Genomic DNA, 19,654 nt, shown 5'->3' on the forward strand with positions numbered 1-19,654 from the left:
TATTCCTGATTACTATTTTTTTTTATTTGAAGTATAATTAATGAATAAATATTTATTAAAGCAATTCAACGTAGTATGAAATTTATATTTAATAATTTAGTATTGTAATTTTTTCGGGGAATTTATAAAAAATTATAAAGTAGTTTTTATTTTTATGGCAAACGTGTATAAAAATTGAAAGGCTCGACATAAAACTTTTTTTATAAAAATTTGTTGTTAATTATGAATATTATGAATTATGCAAAAAATGTTCATCAGGGTCAAAAATAAACTTTTATTATTCAATTTTTCGTGCTAATTTCAAATTAGCTATTACATTTTTTCACCAATAATTTTTGATATTATTACTAATTAATTAAAAACTATGAGGAAAATTTCAATTATATCATCTATATAATTATATACACCAAGTGACATAGAAATAATTAATATTTCTTTTGAAATGATTTATTACGATAAAAAAATAATTGAAACAAAACAAAATTGTTTTTAAATTATAAAAGATTTTGATTTTTTATATGTTATAAATAATCAATACAAAATTACATATTTAACCTATTTTTTTAATCCTTTAAAGTTGAATTTTGTGAGTTTATAATAAAAAAAAAATGTTGAATTTTCTACCATATTTTATAGCTCAATTTCATATTTGAAATTTACATTTTTAAATAGAAAATTTTATGAGAGTTAAAAAATTACATCGTTAAGATTAATTTGCAGTCAGGAAATTGTATTTATTGTTATTACTATTTATTGTAAATTTATCAGAAAAACTCAATATTTTTATTGTCATAGATCACATAAATAGACAGCACAGTAATCATTTCTAAGTATTTTTTTGGTGAATAAAAATATTCTACAATTGAAGTATTCCGAACATTAAATCATTAATTTTAATGATTTACTTAACTAAAAAAACCAATCGAAATGTTGTTAAAAAAATCTACTCAATTGAGTGTATTAGTTGTGATTATTTGATGTATCGTTAAAAAAAGTTGGTCCAGAGCTGAGAAAATAAAAGACAACATTAATATGAATAAGAAATTTCTTCAGACGAGGGGGGACTACAGTGATGGGGTCCTTGATATTTAATAAAGTTATTGAATCTAAATGAGATAAAAATCAAATGATTTAAAAACTTTTTAGCCATTTTCATTAAAATAAAGTCCGAATTTTTTTTTCCTTGATAAAGTATATTACATTAGCTTTAATTTAAGATATATATAAAAGTGTCAGTATTTCCAGAACACTTTCAAAAAAAGTTAATTTTTTGTGAAAAAATTGTCATTTTGAATCCTTTACCTGTGGCCAGATAAAGGGTCAGGTTTATAAAAAATACACAAAATGATATATGATTATTATTGTTATTCTTGATCCCTTTTCTTCAAGATCTTCATACCTCAATTTGATTAATTTTCTCCTTAAAGGAACTTATTTATTCTAATAAAAGTAAAACATTTTTTCTTTTAGAGTTACGTTGGATTTCATCTCATAGAAAATTTTTTTCTTTTAATTCCATGCCAATATAAAATTATGTTATTACAAAATATTAATGAATAAAAATATTACATATCCAATATAAAAAATTCCACTGGAGACAACAAGGAGACAGTTGATCCCTCTAACTTTTTCTTAGTCAATTTTATTATAAAATGAAAATTATTTATGCACCACTTTCAAAAAAGTGACTAATTTTGTTACAATTTTCAAATATTTCCCAAGTAAAATATTTTATATCTCTTTAAGAAAGGCAATTCAAAGGAAGAAATTCAAAAAAAATTTCATTAAAAAAATAAAACATTATATCAAAATTTGTACTTATGATATTTAATGTAAATAATATACATTGAAAAAATAAGTTTAACATAACAATTTAATCTTCCAAGAAAAAATATTGGCCAGCTCTTTTTTGCTCCACATCCTGGAAAAAAGGAACACAAATTAATATGAAGATACCTGAAATTATTGTAAAAATGTAATAACTACAAATTAAGAGGAAACTATATCCTGCTAGAAGATTTAAAATATTGAGAATATTTATAGATATTAAATATTTACATAATTCACATGTAGGCTTCTATATGTTCTATTAAAATTTTAGAATTATACAATTTCAATTTAAATTGATTTATAATATTTATAATCTATGAATAAATAAGTATTATTTTTAGTAGTTTATTTTAATCATAAATTACATATTAGAAACATTTTAAATGTACAAAAGCAATAAACAAGATAAAAATACTATAGAAAAATTATTTTTTCAAAAACTACATACAATTAAATATGACTCAGCCATTTGAAAGTGGGTAATTAACAAAAGTTTATTTTATTTTCAGTAAAATTTTTTTCTTTTTTCAAAAGAATTTAATGGGAATTAACGATCTATTATCAAAAATGTAATAAAAATAAGGCAAGGGATTACATCGCCAAACCAAGGTGTCATAGAGACATACTAGGCTACCATGCACTTCTAATTCACACGTTGATAAACTTTTATTTAAACTGACAAATTAGTGTGTACAGCTGAGAGAAATATTGAACATTGAGCTTAAAATTTGATTAAATATAATAAACTGAGGGGTCTAATTTACTATTTCTTACAAAGCACTCAAAATTAAATTTAATAAATTCTTCGCTAAAATTAGTCAATTACTAATTTTAATACTTTTCAACTTACCTTTACAGAATTTGTTTTATTTATACGTGGGCGGAAGTTATTAGGATCTCTTCTAAATGTAATTCCAAGTAATTCCAAGAAACGATTCATTCCTGCTAACAAGCCTTGAGGAGCATTGGCTGTTGAAGTAATAGATGGTTGGCCTTCCAAGACTATGACTCTATCGGCTAAATATGTTGCCATAATAAAATCATGCTCAACCACAAATCCAGTTTTTTTAGCATGTAAAATAAATCTTTTAATAACTTTAGCAGCCACTAAACGTTGCTCAGAATCCAAGTAAGCTGATGGTTCATCAATTAAATATATGTCAGCAGGTTTTCCTAAACAAAGTGCAATAGCTACTCTTTGCAGTTCTCCTCCTGATAAGTTTTGAACTTCTTGATCCATTATATCATCAATTTTCAAAGGTTTCATAACTTCTGTCACAAATTGTGGGTGTACATAAGCATCTCTTATTTTTTCATGTAGAAGAACTCTAACTAAACATTGACTTTTTGGACTAATTTTTTGTGGTTTGTAACTTACATTTAACCGAGGCAAATCAGCTAAAATAAATTTTAAATATATAATTGAATATAATAATGTTAATATTATAATTAATATATTTGAAATAAAATACCACCAAGAGAAAATTGATTAAAAGTTAGTTTTAAAAACTTTTATACATTTTGGCGCATTGTATTAAAATTAGAATTAAATATATATATATATATATATATATATACATATATATTAAATATGCTTAAGTTTTTTTTTATTGTTTAAATGTATAGTGTTGAAATGACTGAAAAAAGTAACTTAAAAATATATAGTAAAAAATCATCCAGATATAAGGCTTAGATATTCATGATTTATTTAAATCTTAAAATCAATTGAAAATATTTAAGGAGTAAACAATTAAAATTAATGTTCTTAAAAAGTTTTTAATTCAATAAATTATATTATTTTTTATTTTTTTTAATTTTAAATATAAGAAAAATAAAGATTATCTGTTATCAATTATGTTTCTAGAAATATTATTATTTAATTTATTTATAACATATTATAACCATGAAATATTGTGTGAATAAATATATACCCTAGCCACTAGGACCTAGCGTATTTGTGTTATTTAAAACATAGACTAGATTTAGCTCAAGACAGTCCTTCATTTAGGTTTACATTTATAAAGCCATTTCTTCTTACTAGTTCTGTCCTATATATTACTATGACTCACCTTTAGCACCATCAGGTGGCATAATTCCAGCCAACAGTTTAATAAATGTGGTTTTTCCAGTACCATTTTCACCTAATAACACTAAAATTTCAGAATCAGTAAATTGCCCATTTTCAACTTTTAAAGAAAAGTTTCCAAGAGTTTTGGACATCTCTGGATACTCATAATGAGTCATTCGTTTTACTTCTTCTTCAGTTGCACTTTCAGCCACTTTAAATATCAGACTTTCATCTCGAAAACGAAGATTTTCAGTTGGTACAAAACCATCCAAAAATATATTAATTCCTAAAAATAGAAATTCATCTGTAAAATATCAATTTTTAAATAAAGTAAAAAACTAACCTTCTCTTACTGAGAAAGGCATAGTAACTACACCATAGGCTCCAGGTACTCCATAAAGACAACAAATGTAATCAGATAAATAGTCTAAAACTGACAAATCATGTTCTACCACAATAATATACCTAAAAAAATAATTTGATACTATTTAAATTATTATTAATGTTATCATAATAACTTACTTATCAGGAGCTATTAATGAACGAATTGTAAGAGCAGCCTTTAAACGTTGTTTCACATCAAGATAACTAGATGGTTCATCAAACATAAATATATCTCCATTTTGTATACAAACCATGGCACATGCAAACCGTTGTAATTCTCCTCCAGAAAGTTGATCAATAGATCTATCTCGAATTTTATCTAATTCTACAAAAATTTAATAAATATACATATTAATAAAAAAATTAATCAAATAATAAATTGTAATATACAATTATCACAATAGTAATTAGTTGTCAAACTCTTTAGATTTCAGTTATATAATAATTTAATTCTTTTAAAAACAAAAAAAAAATTTTTTTTATAAGATAAATATTATTGGAGAACATTTTAATGGTATAAGCGCGTTGGGTTTACAATATTAGACTTTTGAAGTATACACATTTTTATTGTGTCTAGGATACATTTATACTGCTTTCAGAACTTATGACAGTTCCATTATTTAATAGTTAATAGCTCACACAATAAAAATTCAGAGTTTTAATGGCAACTGAGTCAACTATTACATAAAACCAAATTCTTGCTTTAAGATGTCTGACTATATAAAAATACATTGTATATTTTATATAGTTTTGAATAAGTTATATTTTATAATATTATTTGAGCAAAATCATTAGCTTAATATATTACCAAGAAAATCACAAATTTCTTCAATATTATTTCTTTCATTTTTCTTATCTAACAATTGCTGAACAGTTCCTTTTACAGCCTTTGGGATTTGATCAACATATTGAGGTTTTATCATTGCTTTTAAATCATCTTCCAAAATTTTTGTAAAATAATTCTGTAGTTCAGAACCTCTAAAATGATTTAAGATTTCTGACCAATCAGGTGGATCCTATAATATTAAAGCTAAGTTACTTTCAAATGAATATGAATAATTTCAATTTATTTGACAAAACAATCTATTGAATAAATTATAAAAGAAAACTGACTGAAAAACGTCCAAGATTTGGCTTTTGTTTCCCAGCAAGAATTTTAAGGGCAGTAGATTTTCCAATTCCATTAGTTCCAACTAATCCCAAGACTTCACCTTGTCTTGGTGTAGGTAATCTATGCAATTTAAATGAATTTTTAGAGTACCTATGAGTTGTATCCTTTTCTAAATTACTAGGTAAATTAATAATTGTTATAGCTTCAAATGGACATTTTTTCACACAAATACCACAACCAATACATAGCTCTTCTGATATTGATGCTATTTTGTCATTAGGAGCAACTTCTATGCATAGTTTTCCCATTCTGACAACAGGACATGACTTTTTGCATTCTTGCCGACATCGCTTGGGTTTACATTTGTCATTATTAACAATAGCTATTCGAATTTGTTTGTCAGTTTCCTCTACAGCTTTGTTTCGCGGCATTGAAATATATATTCAAGAGAACTAAAAAATTATGATTCAATTAAAAATAAATTAAATTTTAAACCATTAGTAAATTAATTTGTGTCTAATTCATCTGTAATAAATAAAAATAAATAATTGACTAACTTTACCTGTTAAAACTGATACAATTAAAAATTAGATAAACTCTTAAGATATCACTGCATTAAGAGTCAAAATTTAGTACACCAATCTTGTATGTGTACAATTCGTGTACCGTTATTCTTAAACTTCTATTAAAATAAAAAAAACAGAGTAAAACTCTGAAATATTTTTATAATTAAAAAAAACACGTTGACAGTGATAACCTTAAAGTTAGGAACCGCTTTAACACAAGGAGAACATATAAAATTTTTGCGATTATAGAATGATAACATATAAGTTATTGATAATGGAAAATGATAAAACTTATATGTAAACTAGCTACCACAGATATATAACATATATATATATATTTATTATATATCTATGCTAATTACCGTACACTGTTAACAAATCATAATGTTGAATAATTCACAAGTTCTTCAATTATTTAAATAAACGAAATGAAAATTTGATTCTTTATAATTATAAGTTTTTTAAATTTTAGTTTTAGAATTTTTCATTTTTATCTAATAAATTTTGATCTCATTTTTAAATATGGCAGAAAATACAGAAACAAAATTTAAAGGTATAATAATCAAAGATTCTTAAAAATATGTTTTTTAAGCATTATATTTTATTTTCTTTATACAGAGTTAGTATCATATAGTGAACCAGCTTTAAGAAATAATTCTTCAATTGTTGAATATTGTCGTACATCCATGTCAGCATTATCTGGAAGCACAGCTGGGATTTTAGGCTTAACAGGATTATCAGGATTTATATTTTACATTTTCTCAGTTTTTATGTTATGGGTAATTAGTTAGAAAAAATTGATATTTTTAAAAAAAAATAATTTTTGTCTTTTTTACTTATTACTTTAAAATTAATTTTTTTATTTATTTACAATTTTAATTAATTTTATTCTATTAAATAAATAAATTAGGATCAGCCAATTCTATTGGCTGAACCCAAGTAGATAGGTTTAAGGCGAGAAAAAAGAAGAAGAATGAATTTTATTCTATACATGCTTTATTATTCAAATTATATATCAGTATATTTTTTCATTTTACAATTGAATTTTATCAGTCCATAACAGAATTGATATTTAATTTATTCTCACTGCATTTTATTACTACAGTTTGTAGTATATTCATAATATTTTAAATAATTAATTATATTAATTGAAGTGGTTTTTGTGTGGACAATTTCATTTAACTTTTAAAATATCGGGCTAGAGGCAAAGCTTAGATGCTATTTTTATTGTTAGTCATTTCTTTCTCAGATTCCTTTTCCCGTTTAAAAACAAAAATGTTAATAATATCTAAATCAATGTTCCAAAAGTTATCAACCACTCATTTTCTATTATATAAGTTAGTTTATTACATATATTGTCAATAAAAAAAATTAAGTTGAAACTTCTATTAGTTACAAAGGATGGACCTAAATATTATATTATATATATATAATTTTAAATAATATATTATATTATTTTAAATAAAGATGCATGTGTAATTAAAAAAATTTTCAAAAAAGTTATTATTTTATAGTATTAGTATAATACACTATTGCATTACAATAGTATAATATGATAGTAAAACTAAATATTGTTTTAAAATATTTGAAATTTCTACTTAAATAAGAATTTCTAACTAGTTTGTTGGAAATTTTATCCAATCAACCAACTTGTTGATAGATTTAAACTGCAGGTATTAATTATTTTCTTACAAAAATTTTTTTTCTAAAACACTTAAATTTATAAATAGTTTTAATTACAACTGACACAATAAAATTAAGCATAAAAGAATCTTGATAATCTAACTGTTTATAGAACCACAGTAGTGCTAGTCTATGAAAAAGCAGAATCACCAAAAAATCTGTCTGTTCACCTTATACGAGAGATTATTAAAAAAGTTTTGCCCCGAGTGGTATAATCAAATTAACTCCAGAACAATAAATTATGTATAATAATTATAAATCAGAAAAAAAATTATTTTAAGAGGGGAGAAAAGACCCGTGCACCCTCTGTATAAGGGACTGTAAATATTAATAATGGTGCCGTTTCAATCATCAATTACTGTGTATGGTGTACTACATCAGAACCATATTATCAAGATCAATCTATATACTGTAAACTGATATTTTCCTGGTTGAATTTAATGCTTTTTTAACTTACCATTTATGGAGAATTGCCCACCATGTTTAATAACATTTGATATAGCAAATATTATGAGTTTTTTTTTTCATTTTTTCTCTAATGTATATAAAATAATCTTAAAATTTATATTTTTTGAAATTTTAAAATTATCCTTTTCTTCCAAAAAATTTTGATGGGTAACAACTTATGAATAACTATTGAGTATAAGCATTTTAATACATAAAGTGGGTTGTAATACGGGGATACAACTTGTACTGATATATTTAATTATACTCCACCCACGTTACATATTCACTCTATGTATGAAAATACTTGTAACACCACAATAATAACTCATTATTTTTATTTATTGATAAGTAATTAATAAGTACTTAACAACTTCTCAAACATTTTTAAAAAAATTGATATTTTCAAATCTAAAAAAAAAACAAATTTATTATTTTTTAAAACTGTAAAATTTAAACTATTATTTCAATATAATATAATAATTATATTATATTAAGAAAATATTTCGCTATTATTAATAACCTATTAAATAAACACATATATATTCAAACAAATTATTATCTTCGCGTATATTTTTATAATAAGTCCTTTAAAATATTAATAATATAACAGATCAATTTTGTTTACTACATTTATCTAAAAAATAATCAAGCTATAATTATCTTACATTATTACATAGTATAAATTTATTTTATGGATAATTAATACAACATTTATAAATTAAAAAAATAACAATATGTTAAAGTAATAAAAACAATATATCACGTTAAAAAAAAAAAATTATTATATAATAATAGGTATAAAAATTATAATTTTAATAAATTAAATTATATAATAAAAATATTATATAATAATTATAAGGTCACATTTTTATAACTAATTGACTTTTTAGAATTATACTGTATGTAAGTATAAATCAAATTTTCTAAAGTGTACTAATCAAAGTTTTTTAAATTTTAGGGACTTTTATTATTTAAAGCAGGCAAATGTTGGCAAAAATACTTTTTAAACAGACATAGTTTACTAACTGGAGGATTTTTCAGTGGACTTTTTGTATCCTTTTAAAAACTTCATTACATTTTAAAAATATTACACAACTGTGTATTTTTATTCAAAAGTAAAATAATTATACTATAAGTCTTACATTAATTTATTTCTTAACATGTTTTTTCAGACATATGTATTATTTTGGACGTATCCTTTTATGATTAAAATAATTATATTTATTTTAACTTAAATATTATTTCAGAATTTTTTACATATTAACAAATAATACATAGTACAATATTACCAAGATTACTTTTTTTTGTTGAAAAACTCCTAAACTATCAACTTTGTTGAAAACAGTTCTACACCTTTTTTTATTTATATAGTGTCAGAATCAATCAGAAAATTTATTATTATAAAGTCTATATTAGTTTAAGATATAATTTACGAACATTCTATTGTTATTTGGTTTATTATTATTACTATTATGAATTTGAGTTAAAAAATTTAAGAATCATTAATTAATATTAATATAAATCATAAAATTAAAAAAAGTTAACTTCAATTAATTCAAACTTGATGTGAAATTATTACGAATCAAATAATATAAGTATTATTCAAAAACTTCCCATAAAGATGAAAATATTTTGTTAGCAAATATATTACTCAAACAAAATGTACAAATTTCTTACTACTCATATTACCCTTAATCATATTTATAGATTTTTATATGGAATGGTACATGTGTATTGATTATTGCATAGAATAAAAAAAATAGAAGCACATAAAAATAGCCATCAAGATAGTTTACACATAGTTTTGTTGATGTAAAAAATATAATAAAAATAAACATAAATTATTGCTATAATGAGTATTTTATATGAATAGTTTAAATTAATAAAAAACAATTATCACTAGTAACAACATTTATTAAACTAACTATAAATGGTAATTAATATTAGATTAAATATAGTATATAGAAATAATTCTAATAAAAACTAAGAACCAGTCAATTATTATCAATATTCTAAATAGATAAAAGTATAAAATTTTAAAATATTTGTATACATTTTATTATGGAACAGAATATTAAAACTAAGACTTCCTTGAAATATAGCATGAATTTATTTAATATCATATATAATACAGTCATCATTTGGTTTATCTGATATATCATTTTCATTACTTTTAATTATTTCATATTCATTCAGCTCAGTGTCCAATTCATGTTCCCAATGATGTTCTACAAACCGGTTCCGAAAACATTTAATAATCACACAAGGATAAGAGAAAATATGTTAAGATTTAATAAGTGTTACACGTTAAGGATAAAGGATAAAGCGAGTATAAGATTAAACACATTCCTCAAAGGTAAAAGAAAGAAGCACTTAAAGTCACCTTGTAGTTGAAAATTGATCATACTGTTCAAGCTGTCAAAAAATATACACTTTTTTGCTTTAAAAATCCTAAATTCTAATTATATAATAAATGAATTAAATAAATTCTTATATTAAATCTATTACATGAATTGGATGTTCCATATTAATTGAACTTATCAAAACTATATACACATTAATTTACATGATCAGAAAAAAATTATTCTACTAAACATATAATAGCTACTTCATGCATTTTATTTGTCAAGAAGCAACATTCAAGATTTTTGAACACTGATAAACTAAATTCAAGGCTACAAAAAACAATTTTTAATAATATAATAAATAAGTATAAGCTTCAATACGAAGCTGAGATACTATTTTTTTAATTTTTATAACTATTATTTTGTGTGTGTGTCTGTTACCACTTTATTTTAGATTTCACTACACAGATTTATATCAACAATACGTCAAAAAATTACAAATTGTATCCAGTCAAAGACATTACCATTACAAATTAACAAAATTTCTCTTGTGCCCCGTAAATAGGGGAAATCTTCAAAACTTAAAGCAGACTTAACTTATATGTGTATATGGCAGCTGTAGTTAAAAAAAAGCTATTTTTGTGTTAAAATTCTTAATTATATATTTTTAACTTTATATTGCTATATCATTTTTAAACAATTATCGATCAATACAATTTTTTTTAATTATAAAAACTTAATATAATTACCCTTTCATCCAACATACTTTTTTTTTAAATCTGGCAATTTCCCTATATACAGAGAGACCAAAACTTAAATGCACACACTATAAGGAGAACTTATTAACTTAAATTTTGTAAATGTTCCCTAAATCTTAATAATTTTCCACTATGAAAATACAGAAATCCAAAACAATTTTGAAGAAAATAATTTTTTAATATAGAATTTATAAGATATATTGTAGCAAAGAAATAAAATGCTTTGAATTTAGATTATCGTTTTATATTCTATTAATATTAGCTTCGATGTGAAGCTGAGAAGGTATTAGTTTTACTATGATGTTTTTTTTTTTTTTTTTTTCACTACTTTTTCTCAGCTCTCACTGGACCGATTTCTTTAAATGATACGTCAAAATATCACAAATTGTATCTAGTCGAAGACATTACCCTAAAAAATTGAAAAAATTTCCCATAAATGGGGGACACCTCCAAAAATTTTTATATATATCTTAAATTAAAGCTAATGTAATATACTTTATTATGGAAAAAAAAAATTTCGGACTTTATTTTATCTTCACGGTGAAAATGGCTACTGAATGCTATTTTTGTGTGAAAATTCTCGATTTTATTTTTTACATTTTTAAATTTATAATGCTATAACTTATTGAAAAGTGTATGGATCAACACAATTTTTTTATAAGAAATAATATTTTTTAATAATCCCTTTTTCATTCGACATACTTTATCTTAATCAGGATATTAATAAGAAACTAGCTGATTATGTAGCTTTTGGAATAATTCACCGATTTTTTAAAATTAAACATTATCTAAAGATTTGCATCGAAGTGTTTTTTTAATATAGTGATTTTAATCACTGTCAGATATCATTATACTTGATCCAACTATGGTACATCACTACTGTGCTGGATTTTTTTTTTTTAAGACCCTCTAGAAAGTTATTGAAAACAAAGTTGACAAATAATAATATATTCATAACTAAAAATGTTGTTTTCCTATAAATTTAAATAAATATTTATTTTTTAATTTTTTTATACTATTTAGGTTCATAAATGAATCTGTCTCTAAATGAAAACAAGGGCAAACCAATCTACTTACCATTTTCTGAAGAATTAACACCCAAACTTTTCTTTAAACTTTCTCTTATTTCATTTATTTCTTTAGAATCATGCACTGCAAATGTATCTGATACAAATTCAGTTTCTTTTACATAATTGTGAGAAGCATTATCTCCAGAGTCTAGTATATTACAAGAATAAATACTTATAAAAATCAAATAAATATGTTTATATAAAATGTGTGCATAGTAATTTTATTAAGAAAAAAATTAACTTTAATAATATTTGCATTCATGCAAAATAATCAATACTGCTAAATTAAAATAAGTAAGAAATTAAAATTTTAAAATGTATTTAAAATATTATTTTAATTCAAAAAGACACATAAATTACTAAATAATCGAGTATAGATAACTATGGAGTGATGTTATCATCATTAATGTTAAAAAATATCAACAGCATATATCTTTAGCACTGATGATATACTCATATATAATATGTATACACAAATTTTTAGTAATTTTGATGACATATTGAGTTAATTTTTTTAATTTTAAATAATATTAGCCACAAGTGATCAATTCTTGTGAAATAAAAAAAGATGGGAACATCGTTTTCTATCTTTAATTACAGTAAATGCGTATAAAAGAAAACAAATTATTTTTTTTGACTTATTGCAATGTAAAACACAGTTATTTTTTACATTGATAAAATTGTATTTTTTAGTTTCAAACTTGAATTTTAAAATAATACACTTTCAAAATCAAAATTTTTCTTTTTTTGCTTTATCAGCCTACAATGTGTAAAATTTTCTTTCAATCAATTTGATTAAAAGAAAATCTTATATAAAATAATGTCCAATTATAAAATAAAAGAAAAAATAGGTCTGTGCAACCTCTTTGTGTTCAAATTACAATTCAAAATGTTTGAGTAACTAACCTAAATTTTAAAAATCGTAAATATACAACTATTTGTTAAATAAACGAATATCCATAAAAAATTGAAATTGAATGAAAATTTTCACCTTTTTCTTAAATAAATTTAATCACAATATAATACACTACGAATAAACAATAGTAGTGATATATTTTTTTAATTTACTTAAATTTGTTTACCTTACCTTGAAAAATGCACATTTGTTAATCTATCACACAGTGCCAGAACTATAAATTCATGCATAGGTGCATAATAAATTTATAAGAAATCTCAATTTTGAATTTAATGAAAAAAATTTAATTACATAATAATTGAATAATGATTATTTTTATTACTATGGTGATGTGAATTTTTTTAAGAGCTCTTGTATATTGCATATAAATTAAACAATTTTGGCAATAGTATATTACTAAAATAATTCATTTTTTATGAATTCAAAATTTAATTTAATGACAACAAATAAAATTTTAATCAATTTTTTTAATTAATTACTAATTAAAAAATAACTTTGAAAAAAGTTTACCTGTTAAGTCCATAGAAATATTTGATGTTGCATTATAGTCCTTTGTATCTAATGTTTCTAGATTATTTGCATTGCATATTAAGTTAACTCTGTAGAAATAATTTTGCCAAAAACTTTCTTCATTTATTCTATGATACAAAATAATTTTAAACATTGAAAAAAATAATCTATTATTGCCTTACATTTTTGGTACAAGATCAAATCGCATTTTTTCTAAGTTGGGATCTTCAGACAAAATAGATAATGCTATGGGATAAGATGTTGTATAATCAAAATTGAAATCTACTCCAACTGGAGGACTGCGTACAAAATTTCGTCTATCCTAGTAAGTAATAACAAAATTGAAAATAAAATTTTATATATTATAATTAAATAATTCATATTATTATTTTATTATTGTTAAATAACATTCATGCAGCAATTTCAGCACTAATAATACTATGAAAATATTTTATTACGGTGTATATAAAAGTAAACTATATTTTCAATCCCAAAATAGTCTTGAATCCTAACACATACTTATCTCAACAGTGTTTCCACTTTATAAGAAACAGTCTTTAAAAGATTCTTCTGAAATTACCTTCAGTTTCTTTGTCGCATTTGCTTTAATCTCGGTAATTATATAAAATTTCTTTCCTTTCAGGGGTCTTTTTAGTTTAGAGAATAAGAAAAAATCAAAGGGAGTAGGGTGAATAGGGTGGTAAAGTACAGTGATCAATTATTTGGCAAAAAACTCACGAGTTCTGATATCTCAATAAGCTGACGCATATTTATGATAGAAAAATTAATTAACTGCTAGTTTTTCATCCTAGAATGTGGAAGAGTTCATAATCCTGGTAATGAAAAATGATTCAGAACTTCAATATAGTAAATCTAGTTCTCTTTGGAATCTGTAGAAAGGTACTCAAGGTGAACAACACCTTTGACAACAAAAAAAACAATCAGTATCTCCTTTATATTAGATCAAACTTTGTAAGCTTTTTTGGGTCTGAGAGAATTTTCATTTATCTTTGAAGATAATTCAATCTATGTTTTAATGTCATAACCGTACACCCATGATGCATCATGTATTATGATTCTTGACAAGAAATTTTTATCCTTTTCTGCATAATCAAACAGTTCCTGTTTAAGCTGGATATAATGGGCTTTTTGGTAGTTCATTATCAATTGAGGCACAAATTTAACAGCAATGTGGAGCAACTTCAAATTTTCAATCAACATTTAACAAGAAGATCCAAGTGTAATAATGCTAAGCTATTCTGGAAGCTCCCTAATTGTTAAAAGTCATTTTGCTTTCCAGAGGGTTGATTTTGTCAACATATGGATTAATAATTGATGTGGAATGACATCAAGTAGTTCATCGTCTTCAATTGACTCTCAACTAAACCTTACTTGAAATATTCTCTCGTTTTCATATAACTACAACTGTAAGTTATGTTAAACATTTTAACAGTTTCAGTCACAGATTTCCTGAATTTGACATTTAAGTCTTTTTTAAGTTACTTTTTAAGCTCTTTTAAGTTACTCATTTTGAAATCCACCAAATAAAAAAATCAAACTTCACCAAAAGTTGTATAGTTTATTAATAAACCGTGATTGGTAAATGGTATTCAATGAACCATAATTGGTAAGTGGTGTTATTATCAATTGATATGTACAAAGTAATACAAAGAATTACCATAAGCATGGATTCCCCTAAGATTAAGAGGAATCACACAGTTTAAAAAGCCTACAATTTTTTTTAATAACCCTTTTATAGTCTTTGTATGTTGTCATACAAGGAATGATGATAAAAATGTCTTTTTTTAATGTAAGCTATATTACAATTTAAACTATAAAAATAAATCAATAGATTAGATTATAGATTACAATTAGATTGTTATTTTAAATAAAATTCAATTTAAATTAAAAATTCCAATTTAAAAAAATTGACATGATAGCTTTAAAAATAAAAAGACTCATTTTATTTTATTTAACTGTTATAACTATGGTACTAGGTTCAATTTCTTTTTTGAAATAAAACATAAATAACCATTCAAATTAAAAGATGAAAAATAATTCATATATTTGATTACACTGAGAAATTTAATATTACTTACTGTGGATAATGATAAACATTCAGCCTTAACTGCCTCTTCATTTGGATGTCCAACCCAAGGTGGAACTGCAGCAATACTACAGTCTTTTTTGTCTTTTAAAAATGATTCTTGCTCTTTATTTAATTCTCCAAGTATTCCCTGAAAATATTTTTTTTCTTCAATTTTTAATTTTAATTAATTTGATAAATAATAATAATAATAAATATACAAGTAACTTAATATATCTATAGAGTAACTATATACAACCTATATGTCGTTTGTACAGATTATGTTATAGTCATTCATAATTAGTTGCTATTAAAATATTTAAAGTAGAAAGTAATACTTCAAATTAATTTTTAATTTAAAAATTTAAAAATTCTTCTTTTTTTATTTCTTAATAGAACTAGAGTTTTATTTTTTCTTTATTACTAAAAATATTTATTTTTAATGATTTTCCTGTAAGCATTAAACAATTTTATCATTCAAACTATAGTTTAATTAATAATGACCAACAAAAATAATTTCAGTAAATTTGTTTATGAATAATTATAAAACTATGAGTAATTTTTTTGTGAACAAATCATTATTTTATGTTACAAATAAGTATAATCATAACTAAATCACCCTGTATTTCTATAACATTTGTTCATGTATATGTATATTATTAAATAAACAGTGATAAGAGTAATACCTATTTAGGTCAAGGTTGAGAATAACTGCTAAGTACAAAGGAAATGGAAGGGAGTGTAAGGGTGGATAATGGATCAATAAACTGCTGCTGCTATTAAACAGCATCCCTGCTTTTTGATTACTATCACTATATATGCATGTGAAATCCTAAAAATACAAACTGATATGTCACTTTAAAGTGAATATAAGCTTAAAATTTTTAGCTAAAATTGAAATAACATAACAAACTTATTAAAATTATTAATTTCAAACCATAAAAAGTGAATTATTTAAAAGTCATATAAGGTTAATACTGTAGATATTATTAGTTAAAAATAAATAATATTTTAAAACAAAAATTAATAAAAATAATCATTTTTTGAAAAAATAGTATAAATATTTCAAATTGAAATTTATTATTTGCGTTGATTTAAAATCAATATTTTTTTTGGACATTTTTATTAATCCTATATTAATTATTAATATAAAATATATATATATATATGTATTAACTTACATTATCTCCAACAGTTTTTTTAATTTTTGCTCCAGCTTCACTTACAGTTTTTCCTGCTTTATTTACAGCACTGTATAAGAAATTTCCAAAAGATTTCGCTCCTTGTAAAGCTTTGTTTGAAACTAAACAATGAAAATAAATTTTTTTAATAAAAATAAATACTTAATATAATAAATAGTCTAAATAAGATATTAGAATAAAATTCAACTTAATAATACTAAATAGTTTTACATATGAAGAAATTAAAATTTGTTAATCCAATATAATTAAAATAAATCAATAAAGGTAGACTAAAATAATAAGAATTTTATTGTTTCATTTAAATTTGATAAATTCTAAAAAGTTAATTTAAAAAACATAATGTAGTTTCAAATATTTAATGGTAATAAAAACATTGGGATTAAATAAATAATTAAAAAAGACAAATGAACAATGAAATCTAATATTCCAAAAATATGTTTAACTTAATACCCAATTTTTGTTCTAACACATTAGGCTATTCTTGAAAAATAGTTGATGGTGTGTGATTTGTTATTGATAATTTTAAGTTTTTCATATAAATAATGTCTTGTCAAGTCAACTAATGAACAATAATATTTGTCATATAATTTGAATATTTTAGTAATTAGGACCATGTTAATACTTCATGAAATTGAATTGTATCTAAATGTAATTCTTTTTTTTTAACTTTTTTTTTTTGTCCCTAAGTGGTTAAATAATAAAATATACTTTAATTGATTTTAATATTTAAATTTAATTACCATTTCCTTGAGTAGTCCCAAGATCATCTTCTGTTTCTGAAACAGGAGTATCAGGATCCCCAGTTGCACTACATTTATAATAAATTAAACTAGTATCAATGATTCAACAGAACTTCATAATTTTTAAAAATATAATGTATAACAAGAAGAAATTAATGTAAAACAATATTAAATTCTAATTACCTTGAGTTGTCATCTTCTTTTTCTTTAGACTCATCAGTTGCCTCTTGTAAAAGTTCTGCTGGAGGATCAGGTACAACTTCACTATCACTCTTACGTAGTCCAGATATACCACTTCCTAACCAACTTGACATTTGGTTTTTAACATTTCCCAACATCTCCAATTTACTGGGTGGTTTTGTTGGACTAAATAGTAAAATATATAAGATTATAGATAAACTTTAAATCAACAATAGTACTCCAATCAAAATACCTTATGTCAGGTTTATTATCAATATCTTCAGGTAATTCTGTCTTTGGAGAAGGGACAGTCTCTTCGACATCTTCTTGCTTTTTACCAATCCAACTGCTTACTTGACTAGTGATTCCGTTAAACATTTTGTTGTGGTTTTATGGACACAATTGTACAAATATTTTATCCTACACAAAAATTAATCAGAATGTTTTTATTGGAATGAACATATAATTATAAATACGAAATTTAGTGGAATAAAATTTAAGCGATTTACTGAATCAGCAACGCCCAACAACACGCTCACGCGCCAGACACTCAACTGGATTGAGGTATCATGATGTGCTGTGGTTGGCCCAAGGCCCGCTCACCACCAAAACAAATACGCGAGTAGTGTTATTACTGCTGTCTATCGTATACTCCCATAGGAACATCTAGTAGTATTTGTGTAGTGGTAACTCTGTGATATGGATTTTTCATTTTTACGTCACTTGAATTCTTATCACATAATTAAAAACGTTAGCACAGTGGGGTCGTGACAGAGTAGGGATGATGCATAGTTTGAGACAAGTATAGATGATATCTGACAATGATAATTATCACTATCATAAAAAACGCTTCGATGCAAATCTGTAGATAGTGTTCAATTTTAAGAAATTAGTGGATTATTCCAAAAACAAAATTAACTCCTATATCCTTTATATACCCTGATTAGTGGTTCTTTGATTTAAAAGTATAAAATATGAATAAATAATAATTTAATATTGTGTAATATTTACGAAGATATTATAAAAATAATATAGTAGTTTTATATTACTTAACTATTAACGTGTATAAAAATTTAACGGGCTTGATGCAATACTTTTCAATAAAAATTGTTTGTTTCTTATTAATAAATACACTGTACTACATGGAATTTTAATCAGAAGAAAAAATATACATTTCTAAATTAACTATTCGCGCTGTTTTCAAATCAGCAATTAGACCATTTCTATCATTTTTAGTTTTGATATTATTACTAATCTTTAAAAAATGAGTATTTCCATATAAAAAAATAATTAAAAAAAAGAAAACATGTTTTCAAATTATTACTGATTTTTATTATATTAAAAAAAATTCCAGCACAGTGGGGTCGTGGCATAGTTAGGTCCAGTATAGATGATATCTGACAGTGATTAAAATCACTATCATAAAAAACGCTTCGATGCAAATCTGTAGATAGTGTTTCATATAAAAAAAAAGTTTATCAATCAGTGTAATCCCTTTATAATAAAATAAAATACAAAACCAAGAATTTTAACACAAAAATAACATATTTTTGAATACGGTAAATATTTTCACCATGAAAACTAAATAAAGTCCGAATTTTTTTTTTTTTTATATTGAAGTATATTACATAAGCTTTAATTTAAGATATACATAAAAGTGGCAGTATTTCCGGAACACTTTCAAAAATTAAGTTGAAAAAGTTCTACTTTCTATATGCATTTTTATGTTTTGAACCCCCCTGTATTAAGGGAAATGGT

General features: G+C 23.4%; 3 protein-coding genes across 9 annotated transcripts; 1 reads left to right on the forward strand and 2 right to left on the reverse strand.

The window, feature by feature from the left end:
• Positions 1-1,800: 1,800 nt before the first annotated feature.
• Positions 1,801-6,127, reverse strand: LOC126902727 (protein Pixie). The gene is made up of 8 exons (XM_050680298.1): positions 5,956-6,127; positions 5,396-5,845; positions 5,091-5,298; positions 4,421-4,607; positions 4,242-4,363; positions 3,900-4,184; positions 2,681-3,228; positions 1,801-1,921 (listed from the first exon to the last, which is right to left on the reverse strand). Exons 2-8 carry the CDS (start codon positions 5,822-5,824, stop codon positions 1,874-1,876), a joined length of 1,827 nt encoding a protein of 608 aa, XP_050536255.1. The 5' UTR covers positions 5,825-5,845; positions 5,956-6,127; the 3' UTR covers positions 1,801-1,873.
• Positions 6,128-6,311: 184 nt separating this feature from the next.
• Positions 6,312-9,942, forward strand: LOC126902730 (ER membrane protein complex subunit 6). Of its 2 annotated transcripts, XM_050680307.1 has the most exons (5): positions 6,314-6,512; positions 6,578-6,738; positions 9,048-9,140; positions 9,262-9,281; positions 9,797-9,942. In XM_050680307.1, exons 1-5 carry the CDS (start codon positions 6,482-6,484, stop codon positions 9,825-9,827), a joined length of 336 nt encoding a protein of 111 aa, XP_050536264.1. In that variant the 5' UTR covers positions 6,314-6,481; the 3' UTR covers positions 9,828-9,942. The 2 variants fall into 2 exon arrangements, with proteins under 2 accessions (XP_050536265.1, XP_050536264.1); XM_050680308.1 differs by lacking the exon at positions 9,262-9,281 and having other exon boundaries at positions 6,312-6,512.
• Positions 9,262-18,555, reverse strand: LOC126902728 (synapse-associated protein of 47 kDa). Of its 6 annotated transcripts, XM_050680299.1 has the most exons (10): positions 18,406-18,555; positions 18,150-18,316; positions 17,900-18,082; positions 17,717-17,784; positions 16,956-17,077; positions 15,788-15,925; positions 13,871-14,010; positions 13,689-13,816; positions 12,270-12,410; positions 9,262-10,317 (listed from the first exon to the last, which is right to left on the reverse strand). In XM_050680299.1, exons 2-10 carry the CDS (start codon positions 18,272-18,274, stop codon positions 10,199-10,201), a joined length of 1,164 nt encoding a protein of 387 aa, XP_050536256.1. In that variant the 5' UTR covers positions 18,275-18,316; positions 18,406-18,555; the 3' UTR covers positions 9,262-10,198. The 6 variants fall into 6 exon arrangements, with proteins under 6 accessions (XP_050536256.1, XP_050536260.1, XP_050536262.1 ...); XM_050680303.1 differs by having other exon boundaries at positions 9,262-10,504; positions 18,150-18,518; XM_050680300.1 differs by lacking the exon at positions 9,262-10,317 and adding an exon at positions 10,603-10,764 and having other exon boundaries at positions 18,150-18,523.
• Positions 18,556-19,654: the final 1,099 nt, after the last annotated feature.

Source organism: Daktulosphaira vitifoliae, unplaced genomic scaffold (assembly GCF_025091365.1).
Source record: "Daktulosphaira vitifoliae isolate Bord-2020 unplaced genomic scaffold, ASM2509136v1 Scaffold_3, whole genome shotgun sequence".
Classification (NCBI taxonomy): domain Eukaryota; kingdom Metazoa; phylum Arthropoda; class Insecta; order Hemiptera; family Phylloxeridae; genus Daktulosphaira; species Daktulosphaira vitifoliae.